At 37.2% G+C, this 20422-nt stretch overlaps 1 protein-coding gene across 1 annotated transcript in view; it reads right to left on the reverse strand.

Annotated features, from left to right (window-relative positions):
- Positions 1-20422, reverse strand: part of PIBF1 (progesterone immunomodulatory binding factor 1) — a 102388-nt gene that overhangs the window by 58600 nt on the left and 23366 nt on the right. The window contains exons 8-9 of the mRNA XM_088540284.1: positions 20137-20262; positions 16242-16340 (exon numbers count right to left, since the gene is read on the reverse strand). Coding sequence (XP_088396410.1) covers positions 16242-16340; positions 20137-20262 — 225 coding nt within the window. The remainder of the gene's footprint in view (positions 1-16241; positions 16341-20136; positions 20263-20422) is intronic.

Consider the following 20422-nt stretch of genomic DNA (forward strand, 5'->3'; position numbering starts at 1 on the left):
GGCCATGAAGGCACATTGCTACCTCATGGTTAACTTATTGTCAATGCAAAAGAGAATGCACACAGCACTAGGAAGAGCAACAAGACTGGTATAATCTCATAAAATAGAGCCACTTTCGGGAGTGCTGTGACCTACCATGAGCTGCTTAGCTCCAAACGCAGCCTACGTGGGGAAAGAAGCAAGGGGAGACTTGAGGTTGCCTTGTCCCGGCTCTCGGTGCTACGCTTGCCGCTCGGCCCCTCCTGAGGTTTGCAACACTGAATCTGGCACAGCAACGTCACACAAGCTTTGCAATTAACCTTGATCCAGAGCTTCACTCCTGTCTTCCAAAAGCCTCCAAGAAACTGCCCTGTCGGACAGGGCATGTGAGCAGCTAGGGAGAATTACGGAGCCACGTCCAAAGCAGCAGCCTGGTGAAGGGAAGCCCGCCCAGGCACCACGGCAGCCACCTCGCTCCTGTCCTGCACCTCCTCTCCTGGATCCTTCCACACTGGGATTTTATTGGGAACTCTACACAGCACAGACTGATATTTCTGCATTTACCGGCTATTTAAAACAGTGCAAAGCAATAATAAAGCGAATCTATCGAAGACACAGACTTTCTCAATTAGAGACACCAGATATGTGCCTATACCTATAAAGTTTACAATATGAAGATATTTTCTTTAACATGTGCTTGATTGCTTTGGCTTGAGTTTAATTACACAGATGGCTTGAGTGGTTTGTAATTTTATAGCCAGCCAGGGCTTGTGATTGATGTGGTAGTGTCATTCTTACCAAGGTTTGGTTTGGAAATCTTGAAAAGCTTGCAATGCAGCAGATGCTGTAGCATGAATGAAATGAAAGAACCAAGGCAACAGGGTTATCGGAAAATCAATAATGATGATTGTGGCTGGTTATTTAACTTTGTGAGTCATTTAAAACATCTCTCCTCTTACATCCAGAGTGTATCATCCAGATGCACAAAGTCATAGACATCCCTCCTTGTCCATGACTATTTTCATTAATCTTTACTCAAGAAAATAGGGGGGTTCTGTTTGAATACAGAAAAAAAACCCTTTTAGACCGACTAAGCACTAGCATGTGAGAAAACTTTTTTTTTTAAAAGTATTCATTTTCCCATTTCTTTTTCCTATTTCCCATTTCATCTTTATAGATCTGAAAACAAAGGACCTGACCAAAAAAAAACTATTTTTTTTTCTCCTCTGATACTTTGCTTAAAACACGCATTAGATGCATCAACATTTACTGGTAATAATTCTGCCAACTAATCTCTGCAGATGGACTTAACAAGTAACACCAAAACATGTTTACAGTAATTCAGGAGCCCGAGGAGGGAAAAGACCTCAGGCCTGAAATTGCAGGATGAGTGGCGAAAGCACTGAGCAGTCACCAGAGGGGCAGGCCCAGCCATTACCTCCTCTTGCAACGGTGTTCTGGAGTGAACTCAACCCTTTTGACTGAGTTAGCCATGATCTAATAAAAACAGGCCCTTCAGGGACTTGAGCACAGTTCAGGCAACTCCCTACTTGTATCAAAATAAGCATTTAACTTTCCAAATCAGAGACTTCCGAGCAGGCACGGGGACCTCTATTTAGAGGCACTCCAACTTGGAGCACAAACTAATTTCAAGTGTCTCCAAGGTTAGGTGGTGCTTGGGAACAGGGGATATTGCTAAGGCTTCAGTGGAACATAGTCATGTGGAAAGTTGCCTCTAGGTATCAGTATGAGAAACTGTTGGAAAATACTTGTCATGTGCAAAGTCTGCACCGATCAATAATGAATTCCATTTTAAGGAGAGTTATGAAATATTTTAATAGTGTTGTCTGACATTTAGACCCAAAGAGACTTGCATGTGTTCTATATTACAAAAACAGTATTATCATCCTTTGTTTTCTGTCCTCACTGCCCTTTTTTAGGCTAATACATTTAGGTGTGAACTTTCTAAGAGTATCTACAAGACAGCTGTGATTGGAAGTTTTAAAGGAGCACGTTGTCTTCTGATATTCCATGGTTTCATTGAGGAGTGTATTCATAACTGTAGACTTTCTACTGTAGTAACTGTAGAAAATATGCGTAATCTATATGAACTTTTTTATCCTTCCTCATCATGGAAAATAGCAAGGTTCAATCACAAAGCTTATCATACTGCACAACAAAATCATTCAGTTTTATGCTCATCATCTGATACATGCTTATGTGTAGAAACTTCAAAATGGGAAGAAGGCTCAATAAGATGATAAGTATAAAAGTGCCAAAAAGGGAAACTAAGAAACCAGGATATGCTGAACTCAATAAGGACAGACAGGATACCCCTCATCTAGCTTCAGATTTTTATAATGTAGGTGTCTTTAGACAAGACTGATGCCAGCCACAGCAAAAGTTGTACTCAAATACACCTTGCTTTTACCTGCTTTTTCTCAGAAATTCATGCTTGAAATCATCCAAAGTAATAAAATATCTATTAGACTATTACCTATAAAGTTACTTCAGAAAGAAGACGACTGCAACAGTGGCACAAACTCAGGACTCTGAGAAGGGCTTTTCAATAGCTGTGGTAAAGTATTAGCCAAACAATGATCTGGAAAACATTAAAACTGGAAGAAGTTTGTAGTAGCCAATATGCATATAAATTAGTTAAATGCAATGGCTATACAGAAGCAAGTGGAAGTGCAGAAAAAGAAACACTTTCTACCACCATCAGCCAACCCACTCCTCCCATGCAATCGCTTCACGTAACTTCACTCTTTATCTGCTTGGTTTAGTCTCCAAAAAGGAGGTGCATTAACAGCATATTCTACCTCCAGATGAATCCCACTAAGAAAAATTTTTGCGTCTGCTATCTCTTGTACCATTTTTCTTCATATTATATCTTTCCCTACTCCACCATCTTCCTTATTACCTTTGCCTTTCTTATCATCAGCCTTCTGAAAGTCTGACTAAACTTACACACAATGGAAGGAGGAGGCTGTATTGTGCTTGGTCTAACAAAATAAGACTTTTGATCCTGCAACTATAGCCTCTCCCTCTCTTTTTATCCTTGAAAGGAAGTTAAATATATTTAAGACCAATGCTGGGGGAGAGGGGGGCAGGGAGGGAAGGGAAGGATTGTGAAGTTAAGTTCCCTGAATATGTTACTCCATACAGCTAAGGGAAAAGAGATTCCAGGAAACTTTTAAAATGAAAATAAATTTAAAAAAAACTTTTAACGTGAAAATCCTATCCAAGTTTTAAATATTTTAAATATCTTTCTCATCTTCTTCTGAGTCTAATAAAAAGGAGATCTTTAATGCTGGTCATTACAGTGACTTGATAACATGGCTTTTCACTACAGACAACACGCAGATAGTTAAAGTTGGGACAGAGAATAATCGCAGACTTGCAAAGAAATCCCTCTTGTGCATATTACATTATACAAAACAAATGCTGTCAAGAATTCTAGAAAATGTAGGGTGAAGTTCAAACCCAGAGTGCAGAAGTGTATGAGCATGTCTAAGGCACAGGTATCAACATGTGAGCAAGGTAGCCAAGCCCCCATTGAAGTTAACAGGGTTCTGGTTATGGACCCAGTTGAGCTATTCAACCAGCCACACAGAGACATCTACTCTGAAGATGGGCTGAAAACGTTGATTCCACATTCCACAAGCCAGGATAGAAAAAACTTTAAAAATGTGTTTTAAATAATAAAACCCCCACACTTTCGCACAAATGAAACCTTGATGATTGCATTGTTTTATTTGAATGTGTTCAGTGTTGCCATTCACTGGTGGCCTTGTCTTCCTCCCATCCCACTCCTATTTTTCTTAAGTACCTTTTCATCATATTAACTACTTCATCTTAAGTTTTGGTATTTGTATCATCAAGGTAGCATATTAGGGAATGTATTGAACTGTAGCACAGAACATATAACCATAAAAATACCATTCAAATGCAGGTATTTACTTGTAAACTAAGATAAAATGAAACTGCAAAATTAAGTTCATATATGAAAAGAAATCCATCACTTGCCTGGCTAATATATGGCACTTATAACACTTTTGTTTATAAGCCTTAGAATACTTTACAAAAATATTCTCCTTATTTTACAGAACGGTTAAAATGAAATACACTAAGGTTGACTACTGATTTTTTTTCTTAAAAAAAAAAAACAGAGCAAATACTTCTAGGCTTATCACAAAGGACACTTCTGCATTCTGCAAGTTCTAGTCACAATGAACATATTAGTAGAACATTACTTGGAAGCAGTTTCTAACACTGGATGTATCATTCATTTACATGTATCTGCCAAGTTTTTAAATGTTTTAGGAGCTAAACTAAAACATGTTGAAAATGAGTCATTGTGGTACCAGAATATGTGCTGTAGGAAATAAGAACTCATTTACAAGTGGGAGAAATGCACTCACACTTCATCTGTGGGGATTCACTAGACTTCCCTTCCAGTAAACATTATATTTTAAAATAATAATGGAAAATATGTTTCTTTTAACTGAAGTTTATGAACAGATTTAGACAGCTGGCATTACAAAAGACACAAAGATAAATGTAAAGAGTATATTTTAAAATGATTCACAAATCAATTTTGACAAGAGATAGCAATTTAGCAGTAAAAAGGGTTGCAATTATCATTTTTGCTTACTTTAATGGATAAAACAAAACTGTTTAATACAGTTCTGTCTAAACAGATAACTATTTGAGATGAGGTACAAAAGCAGCGTTTGATTATTTATAAAAAAAAACAAGGGGGGAGAAGGGGCATATGGCCAGCAAACAAATTACCATAAAATAGCTCTTTTCTAACCTGAAAACCATAAGCTACCTTCTGCTCAGCTATATACTCTTGTAATGCAAATACCCTGTAGCAAATACGCTACTTTAAGATGTTCTCATATTGAAAAGAGGTAGTTGACTGGCTCCAGGAAAATAAACCCAAAATTTAACCAGCTTACTCTATCTATGCAGATAGAACACTTGGGAAAAAAAATGCAGAATTTTGACATAAACAGAAATTAGACCCAGATTTCACAACTTGCAAACTGGGAACAGAATGTAATAAAGGATATAGCCTCACAGGCTTCCAGAAAGTACACTACCTGTGAAAACAAATGTCCTAGATGAACATGCATCAGATCAAAAGATAAAATACTTTCTCATATAGTTTCAACTGTAAAGGTCTTAGAATTAAGGTAAAATGCTTTACTGCACATAATTTTGGGCATTTCATAGGTGTACAAGAGTTTTAGGTCATTCACACTGTTCTTCCTTACTGTGAGCAGAAACAGCAAATATTACAGCACACTCTTAAGAGCAGCTTGAAGTTTGGAGAGGTGAATCCAAGAGAAGAACTAGGGCTCATAGGTAAATTCATCTACTTACAACACTATTTTGCACTAGCAAGACTTCCTTGCCTCTCCATAGGGATCCAAACAGGACAAATCCCTCCACCACAAAACCAATTCTGGTGACATCTGCAACACATTCAAGGTAAAATAGGAGCACGGACTTTTTGGAACTATGGTCTAGATTACATTCTTGAAAGAAGGCATGTTAAGATCTTGGGAGAAATCAGAGAGAATATTCAACAATTTTTTCAAAAGGATGAATCAATGCATTTTATATATGCTTGCCCATGGCAATGAGAATCTACCACTATGCAAACAGAATATCCATAAGAACCATTCTAGATGACAAATTCCACATCAAAGCTTAAGATAGAATATATAGATGTATATACACTGTTGTGTTTCTTTTAAAGTATTGGTTAAGCATGGTAGCATGTTGACACTACCTAGTATATATCAAGTATACACAAAATCTAGTATAATTTGGAAGACATAAAAATAGATTTACATGTGCAAATATGCACATTTACTAAGAAATTCAGCTCTATGAAAAGACTAAAGTGACCAAAATGTGCACTACCTTACATAATGCCTGCCTCACCTCAAAGGGGCCTGGGTTATATGGTTATGCTTATTTCTACAACTATACTGCCACTTGATGGAAAAAGAGGTTATCTACCTGCAGTTAGTTGTTCCTTGAGTTATGCTGCCCATGTGAATACCTATTGTGTGATTGTGAAGCTGCTTTAAATTGTGGTAATTTTTTGCTTATGGAGTGCTTTTAGGGCACGTATACACATGAATCCTACCTTTGTGCTTCATAAAGGGACTCTGCAGGATTGGCCATGCAAAATCATCTTCAGATTTCTTTCAAGTAAATAAAAAGCTTACTAGCACACAAGGACTACAAGAAAGGGATGGACAGAGAGAGTTCATATGAAGTTCATAGGCGAAGCACTCCCACCACGCTTCTCCTGCCCTGGATGTACAAATCCTATTTCTTACAAATTATCACCAGCTACCCAGCATATCTGCTTTCATAGAGCACTGCCCTCTCACTCCCACCAAGAACTCCCACCACGTTCCCTCTCATTTAGGTCTTGCTAAAATTGTCTTTGTCAATAATTGTTTCTCTATGTAAGAGTATGCCCCTGTACACTCACTGATATCACAAATGTCTCAAAGTACTAGAATCCTTTCAGCGTCCCTATGTCCCAAATGTGCCACTGGGGCTCCGTGACAGAAATGCAGCTAAGGTGCCACACGACTATGTCTCAGGTATCCACATCCCAGGGATGTTTTAGCGAGCTCCGTCACCCTGGTCGAGCAGGCCGTGAACACAGACTCCAAATTCACTCTGGTGGTTTCCCAGCGCCATGGTGGGATAGCTCACATGACTGGAATGCTGCGGTGGATGTAGACAGGCTCTTCAGGGAGGACAGGCCAGGAAAGGGAGAAGGAGTATCGGCCTTTGTGTAAAAGAGCAGCTGGAATGTACGGATCTGGGTCTAGGAGTGCACAACAGGCTGAATAGGGAGTGCAAGGAAAGGGCTGATGACTGACAGTGTTGCAAGTGTTTACTATCAGGGGAGCTTCACCAAGTTCAACGAAAGGAAAGGCAGAGCCTTGCAGCTAGGGATCCATGACCATGCGCCAGCACAGGCTGGGGGTCCAAGTGCAGGAAAGCAGCTCTGCACAGAAGGACCTGGGGGTCCTGCTGGACACCACATTGACCATGAGCCAGCAGCGTGTCCTTGTTGAAAGGCAAAGAAGGTCAGTGGTACCCCCCGAGTGCATTGGGCAGATCACTGCCAGCAAGCCAAGGGAAGTGATCCATCCTTTCCGCTCAGCAAGGACAGAAGGAGTGGTTAAACAAGTCGTTAGCTCTACACCTAAATGTCCTACAGTCCCTCAGTGTGATTAAGTATAATTAGGAGTATTCAATACTGGATGGACTAAGGCCAAAGGCAAACAGCTCCCTGTAATTTACAGCCTAAACTACCTTGGTTCACCGATGCACAGTGTTTTGGGAGTATGGTTATAAAAACAACTATGGGGGTCCTTTGCTTAAGAATACTTAACAAAATACTTAAGAATATTTAAGAATACTTATGAAACCCATGGTATTGAGGCAGCACAACTGTAGAAGTCTATGCTGGCAATGGTTTAGCTTGTTCTTAACTGTATTTACTCTTTTATCAAAATGCCTTGACTTTTTTTTTTTTTTTAACTAAAATAAACACGTTGAAAACATGCATATAAAACACCATTTACACAAGACCTCCCATTCATAACTTAGGAATTATAACATATACTTTTTTACTACTATTTTGCTTTATAACTTCTAGCCTATAATGTTTGCATTTTACACATCCAACAACAGAATACAGGAGATGGAGCGACTGCCTAAAGACTGGCAGTGATGCCAGATATTACACAAACAGAACGTCAATTCTGAAAAGAATGCAAGCCAAAAACATAAAAAAATACACCCTACTCCCCCGACACACTAAAAAAGACAAAACACTGACAAAATGGGTAATAAAAAGGCTGTGGATCATTTAATGCAATAAGGAAGTGAAAGTCATCAAATTATACAACAGAACATTCATAATCCCAGTCATTTGATGAAATGCTAAAAAATTATAAGCATTAAACAAGTGACTGAAAAATCACAGTAACCCGAGACAACTGATTTCTTTGTGTGTGTGTGTATATGTGTGTATATATATGCATGCATGTTATATACATGCATGTATGTATATTTAAACACATATGCATATTTTTGTGCCTATTTTTGTGTCAGATACATATCAAGCTAAATAAAGTCACCTCCCCCTACATCAACACTTGCTCCGTGATTTGCATTTTCAGCTGTGCTGTTTATGGTATGTTATCTTATTTACAATAGTCTATTAAAGGAAGACATTAAGTTGAAACATAATGACAGTAAACAGACTTCATGTGAATATGAAAATATTCACAGAAAATACAAAAAAAATACAGAAAATACAAGATTCCTGGCTTTTAAAAGTCAGCTTCTGAGTAGAAATTATAGCATTTCATTTTACTAGACATATGCAACTAATAATCATTGCTTTTACTATGGTCATATGGCTATTCATGACTTGTTTTCCTGCTATTCTAAGAGCTGTGTACTTGGCATTTCCTATCAGCAGCTTCTATCTGCATTTGCCAATGAAGGGTTACTGTTTTTAGCTGCCTAATGTTGCTAGAGGCTTCCCATATAAATTTAATTCCTCAAACACAGATAGTTTAGAAGCACTCTAGAAAAGTTATTTGCATACATAACCCAAACTAATAGATAAGAATTAAAAAAAAAAAACTCCCACATGAAATTCACCTTAATTCACCTTCACGTAACTACTTTTATTTACATCGTGTATCATTACATCCAGTGTAGACTTTTAAAACTGACAGTAGACAGTAGCTACCTAAGTTTAGAAAATTCTCTTTGTTTTACAGCTGCAGTCCTATGTGAAATACTGTAACGATTCACACCAAAAGCCCAAATAGTCCGATAATCTTGTCTTTAACAGTGGCTGAAAGTCCATGTTTCAAGAAGAGCAAGAAAAAGTGCCTGCACACATTTCTTCCTAATCCTCTCCCATTACAATCTAACTGTTTTTAGTTCAAGAATTTCCTGAGTTGGCTATGACTGCTACGTGTTAAGCAATTCTCAAATTGATCTTGGATGTTGTTCGTTCTCCCTCTGAACCCGTGTAAACATCTGGCATCCCAAACATCACTTGCGAGGAGTTCCGCGAGGCTACCGGCTCACTCATCCTGTCGGGACACATCCCCAAAGCTGCGGGCAGGGAATCACAAGAGCACGCGTGTGTGTGAGGGACGCTACCAGCCACAGCACGACCACAGACTGCCATGGAAGTCTCTCCCCTCTAATTCAAGAGATGAATGAAAACCAAGCAGCAGCTCCCTTGAATCAGAAAATGTCTCTTTTGAGGAGCTTATAACCACTTTGGAAGCTGTTCTTAAAAGACAATAGTACATTTTCTAACTTCCCACACTTGCAAAAATCCTAGAGACTTAAGAAACTCTTTGCTATTTTAGGTACTCAGCATTATAGTCATTACAGAACTTTAAAATTTTGCCTTTACTTACCTTCAAATCTTAAGGTAAAGGAATTCACTCAGAAAGAAATAAGCCAGTAAAACGAAAATACATTATTTTACCAGCTTAACAAGCCCCTTTATGATATGAGGATGCGTTAGTGTTATAACCTTCCCAAAGCATCCTTCAGATCTTATTTTGTTAGAATTATTTCCTAGGAAATGGGGCACAGAAACTTAAATTAGAATATTTCTAGAGCTGTATATATATCTGTTATATCTTCCAGTTTAATGGAAAAAACTTCAACTCTGAGTTCCAGGTGTAATGAAGCTTAGAAAGGCCAGCCATCACCCTAATATATCACTCTTAAGAGTCTTGGCATGAATAATTCTCTGTCTAGAACACACTATTCAAGACAGTAACAGTTAAGAGGTAACTGGTTACAGTACTTAAGCTGTTCATTCTGGAGAAATGCTATCTTCAAAATCTGAAATCCTTATTACTGACCAACCAAAGACCACTACGTATGCCCTAGCAAGCATGCAGGCTTCTTAAAACTACTACAACATATATGATCAGACCAGCTAACTAAATTTTCTCCTTTTGCTTGGTATTTCAAGTGCATTCAAATGACTTGAGAAAAATATAGTCATCAGTCTCCAAAGTGCTAAGTATTCTTGGTTTAGATGAAGACACTGAGGCCTTAAGTCTATCTTGAAGAGGTTTTGGTTAGAATATCCAAACTGCATTCCACAAAGAGAAACTAGAAAAAACTTAAGCTCATCTCTCCATTTTTAATATTCTTCTCTCTTCTTTTCCAGGGGAGTATTTTTCATTACTTCTGTTACTTCTAATAAGAAACAAAACAAAACAAACAATGAAAAAAATACCACACATCACCACAAACACCCTAAGAAGTCACGAATTCCAAGTTTTAAAATGTAAATACCTATGCAGTTCAAGTCAAGACTTTGTCAGCTACCAATATAATGATAACTACAGTCTACAAGGAGGATATAGTTAATACTGTACTGATCCTACCAAAATGTTAACCAAGAGGAAAAAATTATTTGTACAGATACCTGGACATCAAGTTCCAGTTAGAATTTGTTCAGATGCCATCTGCTCACCAGAAAGATTCCCCTATATACCATTTGAAAAAAAAAAAAAAAAACTCATTTTTGATGACTATATATGATGACTTTTTGGTGTCAAAATTGCAGTCAGTGTGTTAGTCTCCAGGATAGTAAACTCTAACTCAAAGGGGAAAAAAGTTAGTTTTTTAGGCCTTCCAAATTCAAATATTCAAATTTTTAATGCTTAATGTATTTTACTTTTAATTTGAATCTTTAGGTTCTTATGAAGTCAGAAGAGGTAAAGCACTTAAGTAATACATGCAAAGAGAAAATCTTTGGGAAGAAAATTGAGCAGACAATTCCCATTCTAATGCAATCTGAAGTAGTCTTTGAGATATGACAGACTTTTATGCAGAAACATAGCTTAAAACGATCCATTAAGATATAAAGTCTTAGTAAATGTATACTTAGAAAAAAAGGAAAAAGCCTTCCTAACCATCTCTGCAGCAGTCACTGATGCACAGAATTGTTTCTTTTATGGATTTCAATGCTTCTTCAACATTTCAATGCTTCTTCAACAGCTTGGAAATGAATCAGAAGCATCAATCTCTGGAAATGAACATTTATTCTTCATCATACTACTACTCATCATTACATTGCCTGTTTTGTATTGATTCCGAGTTTCCAACTGGGTGCCTGTCTTTCAGTAGTTTCTACGTTATCTACATTGTACCATTTTAGCTGTATCGTCAGAAGAAAGAGCTCACAGAATCACAGAAGGGTTGAGGTTGGAAGGGACCTCTAGAGATCATCCAGTCCAACCCCCCTGCTCCAGCAGGGACACCTAGAGCACATGGCACAGGGTGGCATCCAGGCGGGTTTGGAAGAACTCCAGAGAAGGAGGCTCCACAACCTCTCTGGACAGCCTGTTCCAGTGCTCTGTCAACCTCACTGGAAAGACGGTCTTCCTCACATGGAGGTAGAACTTCCTGTGTTTCAGTTTGTACCCATTACCCCTTGTCCTGTCACTGGTCACCACTGAGAAGAGATCATTATGGTTTTTTCCACTGGAAACCTGTAATTAAACTGATTATGGTAGAAATCTAGGTAAGGTTCTTAAGGTCTGACAGTGACAGGAACAGGTTCAGCTTTGTTCTGATAGGAATCCTAGGCATCAAAGTTGCATATACAAATCATACTATAGAATTCACAATGAATAAAACAGCAGCAAAGTATTTTATAAAATACTAATGAAGTTAATTCAAACCAAAGGTCCTGAGTGCTGGCAATTTTCAAGAGCCACACACAGTGTTTCAATTCAAGGGATTCCAAAGCTTTTCATGCACACAAGTAGCAGCCATGAAAAATCTTGATGTGCCCAGGGAGTACAGAGCTGCGGCAGTCAGTTTTAGATAAGGTTAAAGCAGCTGAAGCAATGAGAAACATTTTGGCCAGAAATTTGAGTGTATATCTTTTTACTTAAAAACTCATTTTACAAACATTCTTGAAAAGAAAATAGGTCCTTATTTAGACAATAGCAGCAAGTGCAGCGCTGAAATATAATAAAAGTGAATATATAATAAAAGTTACGGTTATAATCCTGTGATTGCAGTCAGCAACATCAGGATTATAAAAACACATTAATGAAAGGCAAATAAATAATGTGTCTTTTAAAAATGAATGTATAATGCAATAAGTGCTGATCTAATCACGAGATTCCTGCACACTAAGAGATTGGATAAATTTACTGAATAAATATGTGCTCTTCAGCATTTACAATTAACTTCTCATCTAAAACAATCCTCTAGAATCAGTCAAAAAGATTTAAGACAGATGACTTAGGTAAGTAGATGAAGTTGACTCACTTTCAAGTGAATCCTAAAAACATATAGTATATGTATGAAGAACAAAAAAATATGAAAAAAGAATCCAAGTAATAAGAATTCATGGATCACTTAGAGGTCCCCAAAATATGTAAATGGTTTGCAGCTGATTGAAGAGCAAAACATGAAGTAGGTAACACTAGCACACCCTCTCTCCCAACCTGCAAACCATAAACACATCTGCTGTCAACAAATGTCTACGACTTTCATTCTTCTGTTTTGGGAAAGATACTTCTGAATAGAACCAATAAAACTACTCCTATTTTTTTTTAACCTTTTGCAGGTTATCCATTGCCCATATACTAGTTCTAAATAGCTAAGCTATATATTAAGCCAGAAATGGTGACACAGTAATTCAAGGTCTTTTGAAATCGTTGAACAATAAACCTCAAAGTCGTTTTTGTTGCCATCGCTTTGACTTTACTCAATCCAATGGTTTTTGGCAATTCTCAAAACTCTAAAAAATGTAGTTTTGAAAAAGTGTCCTTTGAACACTTGCAGATATTCAAGTAAGTAAAAATAGAGTAATCCCACAAATTAGAAATAAATCTTGACTCCCAATAGACAGGAAAGACAGGAATTTTAAATCCCAATAGATTCTTTTTCCTAATAAAATTGAGATTTTCTAAAATTATAGCACCCACTGTAAGTGCTCCAAAGTGCCCATTTTGTTCCTTGTAATTTTGGAAATCATTAGCCAGTTTTTACTCATAGAGCAGTGAAGTCCTAGAAAAGGAAATGATGTTTCTTTAAAGTTTAAGGAAGTGAGCAATCAAAGACAAGAAATGGCTCTTGTAGGTATCCCCTGAGGCAACACGCTCTCCTGTGAGTTCATCCCGTATTAGACATTAGAGTGCAATTTGAATACCCCATCATATGAAACAAATCAATTTGACTTTACACATTATTGGAAACTAGAAAATTTAACCACTACTAAAAAGCAATATGAAACCAGGTTGCATTTCTTCCACTTTTCAATTATCTTTTTTGAAAGGAGAAATGAGTAAGAGATTAACAGTCAGCATCAGCATTTTGAAAACTAGCACATATTTAGTGTCATAATATATCATGGTACAGTAGAAGATCAAACCATTACAGAACTGTGTGCCTGATTCAGCACATTTAATTGAGTCAATATAGCTTCTAAAAACCAGCTATAAGTCATAATCACACTACCAACAATTTAAAATGAACTGGAAATGTTTCCATCTGGACATCAATTTTCTATAACACAAGTGTGACATACACTCCATGGTTTAACTCCAAATAGAAAGTCAGTAAATTCTTGTGCTGCCACGGGTAAATGAAACGTGCCTCCTCACACAGAATCGATAGCTCCAGACGCCAGAAAGCAACAAAAATTGTTGCTATCTTCATGTCATACAGTAATCTACTTGAAGGCTGTAACAGCAGATTCTTTTTTAAATATAACACAAGCATTATCACTTCAGTATTTGACTGGCATTTGTAAACAGTTGTTTACAAAAAGTCATCTTAAAAACATCAGTGAGAAAAATGATAATAATTGCATTTGACTAGAAAATTGGGTATTAGTTACACTCCTGATCACAAGAGCTGCCAGGGGCTTTACTTAACCACCATTCAGGCCAGTCAACATTCCAGGTACTTCTGAGGCTTTCAAACATGTTTGTTTATACACATTATGATACCAGCGGTAACGACGATGAGCCACCCTGTTTTCAATACAGTAGAACTAGCTGCTACAATCACTTAAGTCCGGAATTGGACAACATGGGTATTCCCTTCACAGGGGATACCTTCACTTTTCTCTTAGGGGGTTTTGCCTGTATTAGGAAAGATTTTGTTCCACAGAGCCACACTGCAGTCCGTAGTAACCTTAGGTTTGGGGATCTTTAATATTAAGATATTTATTCCATTTCATCAAGTCAGTTTGTTGCCCTGAATTTTATTTACTTAAATTAAGCACATTTGGCATGCGGGAAAAAAAAAAAAAAAAAAAAAAAAGGCAGCCTTGATACCTGTACTATAGTTAAAAGAGAGTTTTAAAGCAGGGAACCTACATTTAAGAACAAAAGCAAAGGATGAGTTTTTGGTGCCCCCGAACTGAAATACAAAAGCATTAAGCTTTGAAACAAATCTTGTTTCAATCGAATCACAAAGAAATGCATAAGCTGAATCTGAATCTACATTTCTGAATTCCCAAGAAAATGTATAAAGCACATTAAGTAAAACTCTGTAATTCTAACTGAACAATTCAGCAATACAAAAAGTTACAGGATGACCAAGGCCTGAGTGTTTCAGTCATGGAGCAACATGGTATATTAATAAATTTTATATTAATAAAATTTCCGGGCTGTCTCCCACCTGCTCATTCCATAAGGCTTGCTACTTAAAATCTTCAAAATGTTTTTCTGTGGCTCTCAACTGCAGGGAATCCTCCTCACTCAGGACACATAGTAGGAATGCAAATACAACAGAACCAAAAGATAATTCCTACATGGTGTTTATTTTTAAAAATAAATACAATAAGAATTATAAAGTTGCTATAATAAACAATAAAATCCAAAGAAGTGTGCATACTGTTACCATAGGCTAGATTTACTTTTTCAGAACTTCTAGTTTACTACGGTATGTGGGAGCCATGGTGAAAGCCAGGAGTCTCATCCAAAGGAAAGCCCGGCTGCATTTCCATTAGCACTATGGCTTGCTTTAAAGAGATGTGTTTTGATGCAAATGTCCTGGCTGTCTCCACTCAGCATACTTTGCTTTGCATTGTGGAGTCATTTCAGAATTTACTAAGTAAATTCCTTCTTGAGAGTCCAAGAACACCTATAATATATTCTAAACACTAACAGACGCTCAGCCCACAGCCTGTAAAACTAGAATGAATCTGCAGCAACCCCCTGAAATGAGCAGCGTGGACACCATGGACTCTGACCCACTCTTTTTACTCCAGAACCACGCTCATTGCTTTGGGTGACTAATTAGCATCGGCTTTTTTCAGTTCTTTGTGCCTATGCCGAGGTGATGCTAATTCATCAGTAATACCTCTATGACAATTCAGGATTCAGCAGAAAAAAAATTAAAGGCTAAAAACAATTAATGTTCATGCTTAAGTTAACAGCATTTTAACAGATTACTATCTGCAATTAAAAATATGTCCAAACAAGAAAATTCACATCGCCTACTTTCTTTGAGTAGGTGACTAGGTGGCACTATTGCTTAAAGCACTGACCTTTCCATTTTTGAGAAAGATATTGTTTAAACATAGATCAAGTCCAAAGTTAAGGATATGCAACAAGCTTACTCTGAACAGCCTCGACTACTGTCCATAGGCCTCAATCACCTCATAGGTTATCATAGTTAATAAAATAGTTCTAAATTCACAAAAAGTGAAGCCAAAGTACTGCAAAAAAGTACATTAGACTACTTAGACAGCAGAGGATCAACCATAGTTTCCTTCTCCATATAAATACATAAATAAAACTCTACAGACATCCCACTTTAAATGTAGGATTTGAAAGACTGGGTAGAGACAACAGTAACAAAAGCAGATAGCAAGAAAAAGAGTTCAAAGAGGAAAAACTGCTCTCTAGCTATATTTTACAAAGAGTAAAAAAGTATTAATTGAGATCACTGGAAAATAACTATTTTCTGTTTTTATAATAATGTTTGCATGTCTTTATAGGATAAAACATTCACACTGTCACTGCACTGGCAAATTAATTTTCTAACTTAAACAAAATTTCTGTAATTCAGTTTATTTTCTATAACCAAAAAACCCAACCAGTCATTCATCCTCCCTAAAACTCTGCTGTTAAAAATTAAATTAACCCTTCAGTATGGTAGGTATTTTAAGAGATACTTACTGTTCTAAGAGTTGATCATATTTTCCCAGAGCATCCTTTTCAGCAATAACTGCTCTTTCCTTTTCAGCTACAGCATTATCTCTTGCTTCTCTCAAATTTCTGAAGGGAAAAAAAAAAATCTTATCAAGAATCTGTTGGGAAGAACCTAATTTTACTTCTAAGACTGGAGTACTATTGACTGATCTTGACTTCAAATCTATTTTCTTCAATCCTGTTAGAATAGTAGGGGACATGTCCATAAATATACATATATATATATATGTACATATATACACACACACACATATATCTCCATTATAGAGGTCTGTGCACAAATCATCCATCTATTTGTAAAAATATGTGAAAAAGTCAGAATACTAGAAATAGAAATTAGAATATTAGAAAGTTCCCCCCCCCCCCACAAACTTAATAGGTTCCAATATTTTTACTTGGTACTTCACTAATAAATAGGAGAATGATGCCCTGCTAGTAATTGAGGCGATTAAGAAATTTTATGATAGAGCCAGAGGAGATTAGCTAGGCATAAAAACAACATTTCAGCATATAACTGATTTGTCTAGTTAATCACCATATGTAGGTTATTGCATATCACTGGTGTCTTTTATTGTGAACCCCTCAACACCATTCTCCTGCTAAACCGTGCCCCTAAGTCCCTAAGGTGACTCCACTGCTGCCCTGGGCAGCCTGAATCAGTTACGACTCGGGAACTATATTATTCCTATTTCACTTACACAAGCCAGAGTAGCATCATGTGAATGAAGGGTAACACCTTTAACACTTGTGTTAAAAGCAGTACAGGTAACAGTCTGATACTCCGTAGTCTGTCTGTAGTGCAACATGCTCATAAGCCAAAACTACCACTTAGGGCTCATGTGCTGCATCTCCACTAACCAGTAGAGCAGCAGATTTGCAGAGCAAACAGTGGCTATTGAGGCCTGGCACCTACACTATAAGCACCTGAAAGGACTTGACACTGCTCTCGCTGATGTATTAGCTGCTCACTTGCAGACAGCTTTCAGTTTAGTTTCATCTAAAAGAAACTGAGTGCAAATCCAAGTATAAGCTGTGATGTTAGCAAAAACAGGGCAAAGGGGTGGTAACTGAGAGCTCCACTACAAAATCACATTTCTCATCTAAGCTGGATCAGTGCAGACACAACGAGCTCTGCCCACTTCAGTTGCTTTTTCCTTCCATTGCTCTTGTGGCCGCACAGTGATTTCATGGGAGGGGGGAAAGCCGACTGATTTTATTTTAACATAAATTTGCTGTGGACATATAAGACAAGTTTTGAAGAAAAGATATGAAGGTAAAAGAAATATTGTTAAGTCCATATAAAATGCTTTTCTAGATCATTTGAATCATACACTAACCATGTTTTCTGGATAAGGGACTTTGTTTTCTAGACTAAGGACATGTCATCAACCCTACTTAGCTGGACTCAGTTAAGTAATACACATGCATCAAAAAATATTAGTTCATCAGACTCAACCTAAGAATTATATAATGGTTAAGTGTCTAAGAGAAAACATGTGGGCAGTGCAGGGCATTAAGGTGGAAGAGGAATGAAATGGCCTATCTTGAAGAGTAGTAGAAATGGTACAAAAGTTACACTGTATGAATAGTCGGGTCACAGTATGTTTAGAGAATAAAGAGCCTTGTTGGCTGGAGAGCTTACCAACTGAAAACACTGAAGAATAAAAGGCACAGTGAGGTGCACTCAGTCAACAAGAGGACAACGCAGGTACCCATCTATTTATATATTTCCAATGAAGGTAACACCGACATGAATGATATTGTGCCAGATACCCACATGTTATGAAAAATACACACCATTCTGATATTAAAAGGTAAAGAACAGCATATCTCACAGGTATACCTGCAGGTCACCTGGATTAGCAAGTGTGGTGTGGTGTCTGGCAAGCCATACAAGCGAGTGCAACCACCTAAAATAGGGCGGGATTACTGTCTGCATGTTTATGGGTGTGTATGGAAGGGAAAAGGTGGGCAAAAGGAAAGAGGATCACGAGCAGAAGTACAAGGTCATCTACGTCACCTTTTGAAGCAAACCCCTCAGCAGTTGCCCCTCAGAACACTTCCAGAGTACACAAACCAAATCCTATCCAGATTGACAGAAGTCAGAAGAGGTGCTCAAGAGACCAGACATGCTCAAACTACTAAATAGTGTTCAGCCCATTGGATTAGCTGTTACTTGGTCCTAAGTAAAATTCCATGTAGATTTTCTCTGTGAATGCCCTCATGTTTGCTGATGGAGACATAGCCAATGCTGAGAGCCAAAGAAGTGAAACTGATCCCAAATAAAATAAAACTGAATTAAGTATCACCTTTTTGTTGGATTCCCCCTCGTTTAGCTTCCTAAACTGGCTAATCCAAGGGTAAAATGTCACCAATTCAAGGGAAATGTCAGACCTAAGAGGCTTGGCAAAGAGATAAGGAATAAGAAAATTCAGTCATGTTAGTTCAGCTGTCTCATCACACTGTGCTTTGAGCTTGAAGATGAAACTGAAATCTTATCTTTACAGTCAACCAGTGTCTCACCACATCACACACCTTCATTGCAAACTGCTTTGAGGTTGCATGTGCGTCACGATTGAGGTGCACCTCAAACTGCAAAGCAGAACATTACAGTACTTTCACTTGTTAGTACTTCTATAGAGTGCTATATTTTCCACAAAATATCAAGTTAAATCTAAAGAATTTATAGTTTAGAAATAATTATTTCAAAACAAGGAACAAAACTTCTGTAAATTGGTTCCAAAGTGTTCTTCTTTAGATTCCCCAATATGTAGACACTTTTCAGACTTCTACCAACTATCAAGTTATTCTTCATAATTTAACATAGTTTTGTATATAGGAAGTGGTGTAGATGTGTGTGCACACACACATATCACACTTGCAAGGCTATAAAGTGATACATTTTTTTTCCAATTAGAACCTTTCAGCTGACTGAACCTTCAGAAGACAGGAGGAGTCATGTTCTTCCTTTTTCTTTCTTCAGAGTAATAACAAAGCTACCTATTATAAGAGATGCTGATGCCACAAATACCTTTTTACTACAGTCATTTCCTTCTCCACACAAGTCACTTTCTAAAGACCTACAATGAGTTAATAATGAATCACTAAGTGCTCCTCCTATTATAAAAGGGACATGCAATGACAAAGCCAAAAAAACAACAACCAAAAAAAAAAAAACCCCTTGAAAAGAATTATAATACCAAGAGCCAAAGCCCTTAGATCCCTATGGGCTAACAGGTAGGCCTAACGCTGCACAATTCCATGCAGCTCAACAAGAATACACACAAAGTTTAGTATGCGGTTCTTTGCAGGACTAGGATCTTCTTGAAGAAGAATTTTATAATAACTTCGAGGAAAATCAGTACTGTTGTAAATCCTAATGCTGTAAGCAATCTCAACTAGATTTATTTTTCAAAGGTTTAAAACTCTCTGACTGGTTTTCCTTGACTTTTCTGCTTTACCTTCTGAATCAACCCCTTCCTCTCTGGTTGCCTTAAAGTTTCAGAACAATTGCCCATCCTTTATGAGAGGATAAACCAACATATTCTGTATGAACTAACAAATGAGACTTAAACTTGAGTCAGCTCAAAAACACTAATTTTTATCTAGAAGATGAGTTTTAATAAATCATTCTTTTCACAGAAAGTGTCAAACATCACGGATTATTTCAAGAGAAACATCACAGTCTGTACCAATATAATTTTGTATTAGTTTTTATAAAGTTTGCGGTTTTAAAATTAAATTCCTACATTTTGATCATCCCTTCAACGGTCGGTCAATCACTTTCTACCTAAAAATAAATAAATAAAAAGGGATTATTTTGATATTTCTGTCCTAATTAGACTTCCTGCATTTTATCTACCTGTTTTCACGTTCATACATCTCCTTTGAGGTGCTTCGAAGTTGCTCAATCTCTTGATTTGTTTTCAGTCTTATTTGTTCCAGTTCCTCCTGCAGTTTGTTTTCATACTCTGTTTTATAATGGTCTCTGGAAATGAGTAAGAAAATAGGAATTTCTTATGAACAGCATGGGCCAAAAAATCAAAACTCCAATATTAAAATATCCAGGTCCTGGGTTTTAGATTTTATTATAACTTGCACTCATTTACCCCTCATCTGATTAGAATACATATTAGCTTATAACCAAG

The sequence above is a fragment of the Tinamus guttatus genome, unplaced genomic scaffold, assembly GCF_059628265.1.
Source record: "Tinamus guttatus ecotype Peru unplaced genomic scaffold, ASM5962826v1 Tinamus_guttatus_pri_ptg000058l, whole genome shotgun sequence".
NCBI classification, from domain to species: domain Eukaryota; kingdom Metazoa; phylum Chordata; class Aves; order Tinamiformes; family Tinamidae; genus Tinamus; species Tinamus guttatus.